The 13,233-nt window shown below is 60.7% G+C and overlaps 1 protein-coding gene across 1 annotated transcript in view; it reads right to left on the reverse strand.

The window, feature by feature from the left end:
* Nucleotides 1-10,734: 10,734 nt before the first annotated feature.
* Nucleotides 10,735-13,233, reverse strand: part of LOC129210855 (WAS/WASL-interacting protein family member 1-like) — a 38,042-nt gene continuing 35,543 nt past the window's right edge. The window contains exon 4 of the mRNA XM_054837155.1: nucleotides 10,735-11,380. Within this exon, the coding sequence (XP_054693130.1) occupies nucleotides 11,371-11,380 (10 nt within the window). The 3' untranslated portion in view covers nucleotides 10,735-11,370. The remainder of the gene's footprint in view (nucleotides 11,381-13,233) is intronic.

Here is a 13,233-nt window from a genome sequence, read left to right on the forward strand (position 1 = left end):
GGGACGTGGCGGCAGCTGGAGGAGCCGGGCTGGGCGCGGTTTGGGAGCGACACCCGCCGCCGCCCCGCCGGGACGAGCCCACTGCGGCCGGTCGGAGCCACGCCGGGCCCCGGAGACCGAGGGGGGCCCGGCTTCGCGGCGGACTCTGCCGTCCAGGGCCGGGAAACACCTTTTTTCCTCCCCTTTTTGCCCGTCTCTTTGCAAAAAAACCCCCAACCAAACAACCAAACAAAAAAACAAACAAACAAACAAAAAAGCATGCGCGGGGCGCAGCACGGCGGGGGAGGCCCACGCGTGTCCGTGCCCCTGCGTGAAGAGGGGGGGCTGGCGGGCGGAGTACGGCGCGGAGGAGAGGCGGGGAGCGCTCCCGGGGGTAGATTTCGTTGAATGGGTTTTGGGGAGATGCTGCTCCGGCGTGCCCGGGCGCCGGGAGAGCGCGATGCACACTCACCCCTTGACCGGCTCCGTCCCCCTTCCCCACCCCGGCCCCAAATAAAAGAGGTGAAAAGGGCCTGATCCGGACAGGGAAACCCCGGTAGAGCATCTCCCGGCCAGCTGCTCCCCGCCGGGCACCAGCAGCACCAGCAGCGCTTGTACTTGCCGTGCCCGAGAAGCGGAGCGCCGGGCAGCGCAGGCAGAGGGGAAAGCCCTGCCCGCCGGGGCTGCGGTTTTATGCCGCACCGCACGGGAACCGCTCGGCTCCGAGATCCTGCGGGCGAGGCAGAGCCGCCCTGCCCGCCACCGGCTGCCGCTGGCACCGCAATTCCTCCGCGGAAGAGATGAAAATAACGCGCAGCCCCGCGCAAGCCGAGCGGGGGGGCAGCCTCCTCCAGCCCCCGGGCAGCTGCAGCGCTGGTGTCCGGTGTTTGGGGGCGGGCGATTGCTGCTGTTTCTGTCTGACGCCCCCCAGCTCTCTGACACCCCCCACACTCCGGGGAGGTTCCCGCAGCATCAAAGACCCCCTCTCTTATATCCAGCATGCTGCGCCTGGGTCCTGGAGGCGAGGGGTGATCCCTCTGCCCCCGGACACATCCTCCTCCTCCCAGTCCATAACTTTGGGGCTTTTCGTCTGGTCATTTTATTTTATTTCTTCTTTTTTTTTTTTTTGGGGGGGGGGGGCGTGAAATGTCTGCTTTGAAGGATATTTGTAATAACATAACCAGCAAAATGAATGTCATATTTTTGCTCCAATGAATTGGATTTCCTGAAATATTGTCTCCGTAATGATGCCTTTAGGCTCCTCTGGATTAGATAACTCTCCAACCACATCAAGAAGGCTAATTATCCCAAAGCCACTTTCCCTGCATTTCCACATCTACTTTATACATCTATGTATATCTATGTATATATACATGATATTCTCCCGAAATATCAGGGACTGCAGCTCCACAGGGACGTGCATCAGGAGGGGAAGGGAGGGCTGCGGCCTCCTGCGCCCATCACCGTGGTGTCCTCCCCACCCTGGCAGGCAGAGCAGTGCCCGGGGGAGCCCCGTCGAGCAGCCGTGATGCCATCAAGCCCTACTTCCCTGCCAGCCAATCTGCAAGGCTCAGCTGGACGTCGTCAGCTCGCGCTGACCAATGAGGGGCGAGCGGCACGGTCCCGGCGGGATTGCCTCGACGGCTCGAGGCGCATGTGGGCAGTCGGGACCCCCACACACCCCGTTGGGCACCCCAAGGCTGCATCCCCCAGCGTGGGGAGGGGGTGCCACCCCCGGGGCCGGGGAGGGAGAGGGCTGGGGCAGCGCCAGGCGCACGGGGTGCCCAGGGGGAGTTGGGTCACGCTGCCCACGAAGTCACGTGTGGGGCTGTGGGAGGGGACGAGGTCCTCACAGGGGGTGGAGGTGTGCAGAGCAGAGCCCCAAACAAGCAGCGAGGGATTGCCCCAACCCCACCGAAACCCCAACGCCCGGGGGGGCCGGGGGGTGCGCATTAGGCCACCCCTGCACACGCGCAGGCAGGGCCGTGGCGGCCCACGCGTGGGTGCCCCCGCACCCCCCTCCCCGCTCCGCCCGGCACAGCTTTCTGTCCCGGCTCTTTGCTTGGGCCGGGGAGTTTGTACTTCGGGATTATTCACCTCCTGCAAGTTTTTTGTTAGGCGGCCCTGAAAGGCCTCAAAGGCTGGGAACACCATTCTAATTACGGGGAAGCACAGCTTATTTAGAAGATAAAAAGAGACTTGTAGTCTCATAACAGCTTCTTATATCCGTCAAATAAGGATCTCTAATGACGGGGTGAGAGCCAGTGAATGCCTAAAACAAACTAAAAAAAAAAGGAGCGAAAATAAAGCAGCCAGGGGCTTAAGATATATTAAATTACCCTGATTAGGAATTTAGGCCGTGGCTCGAGTCTGCTGGAGAGGCTGGCAAGGGGGGGGACGGAAAGTGCTGCTATTCATTTCTGGGGAGAGGGGTCAGTAGGTCGGAGGAGTTCACAGGGCCTGGCTCTATTCTTATGCTAACAGAGAATACAAGCGCTGGCCTGGAAAATAGAAATGAATTTGCAATAATCCGAGCCCCTCTGTTTGCAAGGCGAGCGGCTCTATAGCTAATTGCAGCCTGGCCTCCCCCGCCTCATTGCGGACAGTTGTAACGATGCATGGGAGATTAGAGCCCGAGGGGCTGGGGAGGGGGGGGGGTTAAGCTGTCTCCCCCCCTCCCTTTCCTCTGCCCGACGGTGAAATATTCCGGGGCAGGCGCTGGTGTTTGGGCTGGCTCTGCTCGCAGGGAGCAGGGCCAGCCAACTTCTTGAACTTCCCCGGAGCCGCGCAGGGGAGCGGGCTGCAGGGCAGCGCAGTGCGCCGGGGCGGGGGGGGAAGACGGGGGGAGCTGGCTCTGCGCGGCCCCGGGGCCGGCGGGGGGGGAGGAAGGCAACGAAGGTCCCGGAGAGAGGGGGGGACCCCCATTGAGCTGCCGGTGACAAGCAGTAAATCGGGGAAGAATAGCGCATGGAAACGCGCCGTCGGGGCCGCTCGCGGGCCCTACAGCTGCCACCCCGTCTTGCCGCCATCCCAGCCACCGGCTCCCCGGTGGGATGCCCGGCTTCCGCTCTGCACCCGGACGGCTCCCATCCCGCACCCCGCGGGGTCCCTCCCTGCACCCCGAGAGCTTCCACCCTGCACCCCTCGTTGTCCCGCCGCCTCCCACTCGGGTCCCACCCCCTCGGCGGCTCGGCGGGCTCGGCGGCCGCGGTCGGTTTCAGGACCCTGGACAGGGGCGGGGCCGCCGTCGGGGCGCAGCTCGCCGGGTCCCCGCGCGTCCCCCGGCCACGTCCCGCCACGCCGAGGGGGGTGGTTCCTCCCCGGGCGGGACTGATCCTGGACCCTCTCCCCCTTTTCCCTACCCTACCGGGCTGGGACCAACCCTCGCAAGGGCTGCCGAGCCGCGGGGCCGTGCTGTGGACACGGGGCAAGGTTTGGCAGTGGGTAGAAGCCCACCCCAACGCAAACGCACCCGCTTGTGCGGGGAAACCCTGTACAGGGGACGAAAATGCAGCCGAGGGGCTGTTTTAATGAATATTGAGCGGCTCGGCCAGCCTCCACTGCCCTCGCCGGCATGCGGGGCTGCTCCCGGTGCTGGGGACGGTGCGGACGCCCTGCCGTGCCCCGACGGCGAACCGGGGTGGCAAAGCCCCGGGGTCGCCCTGCCCGGTCCCAGCAACAAAGAGCCGGCTCTGCTGCCAGAAATACAGCCCTCTTTCGTTAACCGCCGTTTCTCCCTCTTCCTCCTCGCCTGTGGCTGGCCCCAAAGCCGGAGCCAGAGATGCTTAGGGGGCCGGCGGCACAGGGCGGTACAGCTCTGCACCCAGAGACCGGGACCGGCTCCGCAGAGCCGGGCCGAATCCTGCGCCCCGCATCGCCCTTGCAGTAATTCCGCCGAGCGCTGCAAACTTTGCCCTGCAACCCAGGGCTGTCCCTGCCATCCCGATCCCACCGGCCGCCCGGAGAAATCGGGCACAGGGGGATGGAGAACAGGTCCAGGGGCTGGGGCCGGGGGCTACCGGGGCCGCCCCGGTGGCCGCAGGTTTCAGGGTCTCCATAAATCGCTTTTTCCGACTCTCTGAATTTTCTCACTCGATACTGAAATTAGAAGGATGATTCCCGTAAGTGGCACACGCCGGACAGATTCATCCCCGCTCGGCATTGTCCGTGCCACGGTGCTTCTCTCGGAGCCTTCACCTAACACTTTTGTCGTTTTAAAAGGCAGAACCTCCAGATTTTACCCAGCGGGCTGTTCTGAAGGGCTGCCTAAGCTTCAGAAAATTATATTTCAGGTTTATTTTAAAAACAAAAACCAAAACCAAAAACCACACACACACATAAAAAAAACCCAAAAAACCACCACCAACAAAAAAGGTGTTTCTAATTTCCAATTATATATTGATTCGCTGAGAAAAGAGGCAGCATTATTTGTAATAATAATCTTTTAACTGGATTTGGGGGGAATTTGCAGCAGAAAAAATTCATTACGGGGTTGCTCTGTGAATTTTTGCTCTTCCGAGGAAATACGGGAAAAAGATATATGCGAGCTTTTAAAAATTGTTTTGGAAAACAAATTCGCCGGCGCTTTTATCTCCCCTGCTGTGGGACACGGAGATGAGCCGGCGCGATTTTATTTCTCGACACCCGCCGAAGTTTGGATTTCCCTTTCCCCAAAATAACGCCCGATCCGTCCCCTGCGCCCCGTCCCCTCCCTGTCCTTCCCGACCAGAAATAAACGCCGAGACGGAGAAAAGCGGGTTTCTTTGCTAGAATAAAAATCGGGCTTATTTCCAAGGGAAAAAAAAAATCGTGGTTATTTGCAAGAATAAAAAGCGGGTTTCTTTACAAGAATAAAAATCGGGTTTATCAGCAAGACTAAAAAGCCAGTTTCTTTGCAAGAATGGGGATCTGCTGCTTCGGGAGGTGTAGGACGGAGGGTTGTGCCGCGGCTCAGGGAGACGCAAAGAAAAGGGGGTGATTTCCCCGCTGAGTGCCCCCTAAATGGAGCTGGGGCTCATGCCCCAGCAGGTCCCCCCGGGCTGGGGGGGACACCGGGGGCCCGCACCCAGCCCCGCACCCGAGGCTGCCCGGGCGCTTCCCCGTCTCACCGCAGCTGTGGGGGGATTTTGGGGGGTAGAAGGTGCCCGGGAAGTGCCCCCACACACACCCTCAACTCGTGGAGGGTTGATGTGCCCCCGGATGCTTTTTCGTCGCCCCGCGGCCCGTTGCAGGTTGCTTCGCCTGCCGTTCTCGCAGGGACGGGAGAGCTGTTCCCCCTTCAACGAAAACCCGGTGGGGTGTTGGCAGGGCCCCCTGCGGCCCCCTCTTTCCGCACCGCGGCCGGCGGGGAGGGGAAGCCTGGCTGGGGGGGGGGGTCCCCCGACTTAGCTGGGAGCCGGGGGCGGCGGCCTTCCCCGCAACCCCCCGGCCGTGGGTGCGGTGCTCCCCCCGCGGTGGGATGCTCCCCACGGGTGCCCGGGGAGCGGGTACAGCCGGTGTGTGCAGACACACCCAGGTCAGATACACACACGCGTGTGGGGAACACACAGATCCCGTATACCCATTATACACACCCCCAGGTCGGATACCCGCCGGTGTGGCACACCCATCGAGTGGGTACACGCGTACAGGGCTGGGGGGATGCGACACGCGTGTGCGGACAGGCACAGGTCGGCACATGCAGAGGTCGCGGACACACCCGTGTCTACACACGGACACGGGCACCAGATACACACCCGCCGTCTGCAAATGCACCCCCGCCTCCCCCCAGCCCCGGGAGCTGCGGGGAGTGCCCAGCCCAGGCCGTTCTCCCCCCTTGCACCTCCCTTCCCCAAATTCGCTGCCTTTCTCTCCCCGTTTCCCCACTCCACCCATCCCACGCAATTAAAGGCGGCGACGGAGCGGGACTGCAAGAGGCGGCGGCTGAACGGTAAAACCCCCCTCGCCCCCCGCCCGCTCCTTTTGACTGCTAAGGTGAAAGAATACAGAAATAGGTGAAAACACAGAAATAGCCCCAAAAGAGCGCTGCCCGAGGTTTGGCTTTATTTATTCCTGCGTGTCCCCGTGCCCTGCAGCCCCGGGCCGGGCTGAACGAGCCGGGTACCTGGCGGGGCAGCCCCGGTGGCGGGTCCTCGGGCCGAGGGGGTGCAGGGGGGGTGATGGGGGTCCCACTGCCCGCGGCGGGGGGCCTGGGGAGCCGCAGGTGCTGCTGGCGGGAGACACCAGCAATGGCTGTTTGGGTGTTGCATTAAAGCACGCTGCAGTGCGCACACAGGCGGCCCCTCCCCCCCCAATCTGCCTGTATGCTAATGACATGCAAAGCGACTCATTTGCATGTTTATCTCTGTCAATGGGCAAGCGTGGCGGGCGAGGTAATACGTTTCCCACCGTGGCATGGAGGCCTCCCCCCACACACGCCCCCTCCGCGCCCCTCATCGCCCCGCCGGGCCGGGGAGGGCAGGGCGCACCTCCGGCCCCACCGCCCAGCCCTGGCACGACGGCAGGCACTGCCACAAAATGGCTGCCGGGGGGGCCCTGCGAACCGCCCGAGCGCCCACCTCTGCACACCCCCCAGCAGCCCCCGGCCCATCCGCGCCCCCTCCTCTCAAACCGAGCACCGGATTTTGTCTTTAAGCAGCCAATCGGGGGTGCGGCACCCTCCCCCCCCCTTCCTCCTTCCTCCCCATCCTTCCTTTTCCACCCTCCATCCCTCCTTCTCTCCCTCCATCCCTCCTTTTCTACCCCTCATCCCTCCTTTTCCACCCGACATTCCTCCTTCTCCCTCTCCATCCTTCCTTCTCCCACCTCCACCCCTCTTTATCGCACCTCTATCCCTCCTTTTCTACCCTTCATCCCTCCTTCTCCACCCTTGCATCCCTCCATCCCTCCTCCAACTCTCCTTCTCCCCCTCCATCCCTCTTTCACCTCCATCCCTCCTTTCCCCCCCTTCATCCCTCCTTCTCCCCCACTCCATCACGCCTTCCCCACGCCCAAAGCCAAATCCTCGCTGTTTCCACATGTGGGGGGGATTTCTGATTTCCCACTGCCCGGGGAAAAAGTCTCTTCCCTCCTTCCAAGGGTTCTGACGCTGGCCTGGGCGCTGAGACCCCGGCAATTCGTGACCGCTGTGGGTCTGCCAGCACCGTGCGTGGCCCCCGGTGTGCGCGGAGCCGCGGGTGGGTGCCCCGGATGAACTCGGCCCTCGGTTCCTCTGCTGAGGGGGGTGAGAGGTCTCCACGGGCACTAGCAGGGAGAAGCAACCGTGTGTACACTCACGCGTGTGGGCCCACGGATGGGACGGGCATTGGAGGCACGTGTGCAGGTGTGGGTTTTTTAAAGAGCCACCAAAAATATAATAATAATAATAATTGTTATTAATAATAATAAAGCAGCCCCTCCCACCGCCCCGAGGTGCGCCCACACCGCTGTTTTCAAACACGCCCGTTGGAGCGCAGGACTCTGTTTTAGGGAGCGGGGGGGCCGGGGAGGGTGTCCCCGCCGTCTGAGCGGGAATGCGGCGACCCCACCGCACCCTCGGCGGGGGCACGGCACGGCGCAACCCCCCACGGGGCGTGGGGGCCATCGGGCAACCCCCGGGACGGCGCACGGCTGTAATGCAATACGGTGTTATATACGCGCCATGCTATATACACACACGTATATTATATGTTACGCTATAATTTATGATGCCGTATTATACTTCAGGATGCTGCATGACGCAACGCGATGTGACAGCACAGGACCCGAGGCACGGCCCCCCCGAGGTGTCCCCGGGCCGGCGGCACACACCCGTGGAACCGCCCCGCCCCGAGGCGCCGGCGAAGGACGCCCGCCTCGCTGCGTTGTGCTTGGGGAAGGGTTTCGGGGGAGCCCCTCCTGCCTCCCCACCCGTATCCCACCCCTTCCCCGTCCCCTCTCAGCCTCTTATCCCCCCCCTTTTTTTTTCCCCTTGTCCCAAATCTTGCCCCCTTCCCCAGTCAAGGTGGTTTTGCTCCCTCCGTCCCTCATCTCTATTTTAACGGGGCGGGGGGGGGGGAAGGTTTATTCCCCCTTCTTCACCCGAAATTGTCTTGGAAAAAAATAAAATCAGGCGAAAACCCAAATCTCCCAGTCTGTGCCCGAGGCCTTCTGGCAGACACGGCCTCCCCCGGACCCGCCCTTCCCCGACCAGTTTATCCCAGCACTGCCCAGCCGCAGGTACTGGGAGGGGATTTATTTGGGGGCACCCTATGGCCTCCGCAACCCCATATATCGCACCTATGGAGAGGGAGGTGTGCCCCCAGCAGGGATGCTGCCGCTGCCACCCCGGGGGTGGGGTTTGCCCCCCAAGCCTCGTGCCCCCCATCCCGGGGGTCTGCGGGCCCGGGAGTGTCGGGTCCCGGGACCCCCGGGGGTGTCGGCTCGCCGGGGTCCCCCCCGGCCCGCTCCCGGGTGGGTGTTCCCCTCCCGAGGGGGGCGGAGAGAGGCAGGCCAGGGCAGAGGCAGGTTTGGGAAGGCCCCCTCCCCTGGTTTTCCGGCTGCCCCCGCCAGATAGCGTCACCCCCGCACCCCGGCCCGGGGCGGGGGGGAACCCACCCCCGGAGGAGGCCAGCCTGGGGCTCCGCATCAGCGTGCCCGGGGCAGGGTTGGTCTTGCGGGAGGATGCGGGATCCCCTGCAGAGACACCCCCTCCATCATCCCCAAAACCTGCTGTGCCATCGCGCCCCGCAGCAGAGGCAGCCCCCCAAAAGCAAATGGGGGGAACTCCTTCCCTTACCTGAGCGCTGGCCCGGGGGAGCCCTGGAGAGGGGGGGTGCTGGATCCGGCTCATTTTCTCCCGCTGTGTCCCGCAGCAGAAACTTTCTCGGGCCGGGGCCGGTGCGGGGAAGCCGGGCTGCACCGGGGGGACCCCGCGGCCGGGGAGAGCCGCACACCCCGGGCCGTGTTTATATGTAGAAAGAAGGGTAATTTGAGTGCTTATACCAAGAACCGGGGTTGTTAAGTTTGCAGGCAGGCAGCTAAACGGTGCCAAGTGCGGGCAGGGAGGGAGGGGGGAAGTGCGGGGGGGGAGGCTGGGGGTGTGTAAGAAATAAAGAGCAATTGTCAGAGGCGAACAAAAGGCGGAGGATGGAAAGGAGCTGGGAATCCCGGGGCAGAGCCCCTCGGCGTGGACTTGAACTTGGGCTTTGACACCGTCTGCGAGGCGGAGAGCGGCTCCGGGCCGGGCGAGTCGGGCTGCAGGGGGGGGTGACAACAGCCTCGGTGGCGGAGAGAGGGGACATTACCCCCCCCTCAAACACCCACCTTTTGAGGGGGGGCACTTTGCTTCAGGATGCGAGTGATCCGGGGGATAACCCAGACGGGCTGAGACCCGACGGGCTCAGCGCACCTCCCGATGAGGAGGGGGGCGGCGGCGGGGGGACCCCGTCGGGGCTGGCCGGGGCCAGACGGCCGGGGAGGGGGGGGGCGCCCGGTTCTCACAGTCTGCGCCCGAGCCTGGATTCTCTGCACGTCCCGGCCGGTCCCCCCTTTGCTGCTATTCAGCACTTAATTGAACATTAATGGCAGCTGGGGATGAGGTCATTGGAGCCGGCTTTTCTCACACATTTTTCATGCAAATCCGCTAAACTCTAAACAAATTTGAATAAAACCCCCTTTGTGAGGGCCCTCCATGGTGTTTTTCCACGGGCCGCTCCGCCTGTCTCCGCACACTTCATGCGGGGAGGGGGGAGATGTGCTGCGCCAGGGGGAGCGGCGGGGAGATGAGGGGGTGTGGGGGGGTCCCTGCCTGGGCCTGGAGCACTGGGCAGAGCCGTGTGTAACACCCGGAGAGGCTGTGTCCTCTGTGAGGCTCCCAAATCCAGAGCCTCCCCGCAGCAGGATGCACATTGCACAAGTGGGGCCCTGCACTGTGCCATCACCACCCGTTGCACCCCCCCCCCCATAGCACCAGTTCTCCCCAGTAATATCCATTAGCAGCACCAGTTCCCCCTGCAACACCTCAATAGCACCAGTCTGCCCCCAGTAACATCAGTCCCCCTGCAAGTAATGCCAATCCCCCACAAACCATCACCCCCCTCCAAGGAGCATCAGTCCCCCCCGCAACCTAAATCTCTCCCAGTACTACCAGTGCCCCCAGCACCCCTTGCTGCACTGGACAATCAAGCCCCATTGCCTCCCCATAAGGTGTTTTTTGGGTGCTCACAGCCGCACAGGGTAATGGCACGCAGAGCCCCTGACCCCCCTGCTCCGCGCCTCCGCAGCCCCCGCACAGCCCCCATTAGCATCCCTGCGCGCCCGGCCCCCTGCCCAGCCTTGAACTTGGCCATGCCGGGCTGCGCTCCTTCTGCCTGCCTGGGCTCACACAATGCCGGCCTTGACCCATTGTTTGCTTTTTTCGGGTTTCAGCTGGGAAAGCAGCCACCTCGCGCAGCCTGCCCCAAGCACGCCAGGAGCCGGGCACAATGGGGAACCCTGCTCTGCAGGCAGAAGGGCTCCAAATCATTTGAGAGACATATTCATTATATTCTTTCACAGGGGTCTGTTTGCATTGGGTTTAGCAGTTACTTCCCAGACGGGGTTCAGACCAAATAAAGATCGTTTAGTGGCGAGGGATTCGCTCAGGCTTTCAGGGAAATGTGTCTGATGTGGGGCATAGCACAGCCCGGACACTTGGGTCTCGGCTGCTCCCGCTTTCCTGCTGTTTTCCCTGGATTTATTTTGTACCCATTGCCTCCTCCATCCCGAGACTGCACCAAATCACACAGCTCACTTTTGCAAAAGGGAGAGTTTATTTTCAACAATGAATGGGGTTGAGGGGATTTTAATGGGAGAGAATTACAGCCAGTACATTTCTCTTACAGGAACAGAGAGGGTGCAATAAAACAGCAGCAGCAGGGCTGCCTGGCCCGGACAGACTCACGGTCCTCTGGGCCCCGAGCACAGCGCTGTCGGGACAGCTGCGCTTCTGCAGCTCCACACACCCAGGGATGAAGAGTGGCAAGGGCTGAGCTCTGCTCCATGAGCAAAGTCTGGTCCCAAAAGCTCCCTCCAACCTTCATGCACCTGGTATTTTGCCAGGTGAGATGCTGGCTCGCTCAGATCCCTCTGCCTAAGCACTGTGGTCCTGCTCTGGGGTATTTAGGGCACCGAAGACAACGTACAGGAGTGATGTGGGACGATCCCCTGGCTCCCTGTGTTGCCCTGGCTCCCTCCCCATGGCTGGACTGGTGTGATTTGAAGTGATGCAGAAACCCTCTGTGTTCATAAGTCAAAGCCGTCTCCTGTCTGGGGCCATTGGAGAAGCAGGTCAGGACCCTCCTGGAGAAAGCTGGAGACATCAGACAGCAAGTCTGGGCAGGTGGTAGCCAACTCCAAGAAGGAATTCACAGGCTTGGAAAGTCCCTTCTCTGCTCACTGGGATCTAGGAAGGAAAGGAAAAAAATGGAGCAGTTACGATTTCTGGCAGGGAAGCAGTCCAGCAGCGCTTGGCTAAGAACAGACCAACTCATCTCACCGATGGAGCAAAACTCCAACCCCCTTTCCCTCCTCACCACACATTTCCCACGGCTCCAGACCACCTTACCCCCTTCCCGACCAGCAAAGCCGCGGTCCCTGAGACACTGAGCTCCCCCTGCGCCTGCCTGAATCCCCTACCTCTGCCTGACCCGCACACCGCCAGCCAGGGGAGGGCTTGCCGCTTGTCCTTCCTCCCTAGGCTTTGGGGCATGGGATTACTCTGCATGTCAGAGTCACTAAAGGCACAGCCCTCTGATGTTTTAATCTTTGTGTTAACTTTCCCTGCCCTCCGCGCCCTTGCCTGGCTGGAGAAAGTGATACCAAGCCACTGAGCTGGAGCCAAAGCTGTGACGCTCCGCGGATGTCTGCTTCTCGGCTATCCCTGCACCACTGGGGTTTGCCCCACACATCTTGCACCTTGCAGCATGTTCTCCTTCCTTTTTTCTGAATTTTTTTCTCTATTTCCTTTGCACTTTCCCCATAGCGAGCACGGATCCCTGAGCACAGCCTCCGAACCCAGTCCTATCCCTTTGCCATCCTCCCTTTGCCTTGCCTATAAACTGTTACACTGGAAGGAGTAAAGACTAATATAACTAATTCTTGAATACACTTGGATCCAGAGTGCAAAAGGAACCATCAGCTGGCTAATTTATTCTTTTTATTGCACCAAATTGTAATTTTATAAAATATTGCAAATTTTATAAAATATTTGCAAGCCCATTTTAAGAGATAAATCTTCTGTGTGGCTCTCTAATGAGCCGCCCTGGGAGTAGCCGGCATGTGATCTGCTGCAGGTCGCACCGCGACGTTCCCGGGCTGCGACTGGATGAACCACCGTAACTCTTTGAACTGTGCAAATACTCTACACTCTGGGGTCCAGACTGCAATTTTCATGGGTATTTTTTATCTCTCTTAAAAATAGATCTTCTGTAACCCCTTTATTTCAATATTCATAAAATACTTGATGGAAATCCGAGGAAAATCCCTTCCCTTTCGCAACTTTGAAGCAAGCCTAAAACTTAAGAGAGGCAGAAGCCAAGCCTACCCCCACATGCATGGATTTTGGGGAGGATCACAGCTTGTGCCTGGAGAATCAGGGTGCCGAGAGGACAGACCCCACACTGGCGTGTGTGTAGGGAGACTCAGGCTGCAAGAAGCCAAGGCTCAGCACTGCTTCATCCTATGTGACATTAGGAGTCACCCCCAACACTCCCCGCAAAACTGGCAAGGATGTTGAGGTCAGGGCAGATGCACTCTGAACAGCGGTGGGTGCTTTCCCAAGCCCAGGAGAGGAGGAGGAGGCTGAACCCTTGTGCTTGCCAGGGAAAACTCTTGCCAGGTAAAGACCCCTGCCCTGGGCAGTGACAGCCCCTACCCTCTGCCTGGGCAGGCTCAGCTTGTTGGGACCTACAGGGAAACTCATCTACGGTGCGAATAGAGAGGATGCTCATGGGTACAAGACATCAGCCCACCCCGGAAATGATGCCCTGCATGCCTGGTGGGTTTGCACCTTCCAGCACTCAGTAACTGGGGGCATGAGCGGCTGGACCAACCCCGATGATTTGATATAAGCTTCAGGAAAGCCCAATGCACTTTCTCCTGTGGGCAGAGTTGAGCCTGGCATTGTGGGTGCCTGCAAAAATAGGGCTCCACCAGGGCCTGATCCCAGCCCAGTGCTGCCTTCCCTCCCCAGCGCTCTGCACAGGGAAAGCATCCTGCAAAGTAGCACGTGGATTCATTATCTCTCTTTTTTTAAAA

Source organism: Grus americana, chromosome 10 (genome assembly GCF_028858705.1).
Source record: "Grus americana isolate bGruAme1 chromosome 10, bGruAme1.mat, whole genome shotgun sequence".
Taxonomy (NCBI): Eukaryota; Metazoa; Chordata; class Aves; order Gruiformes; family Gruidae; genus Grus; species Grus americana.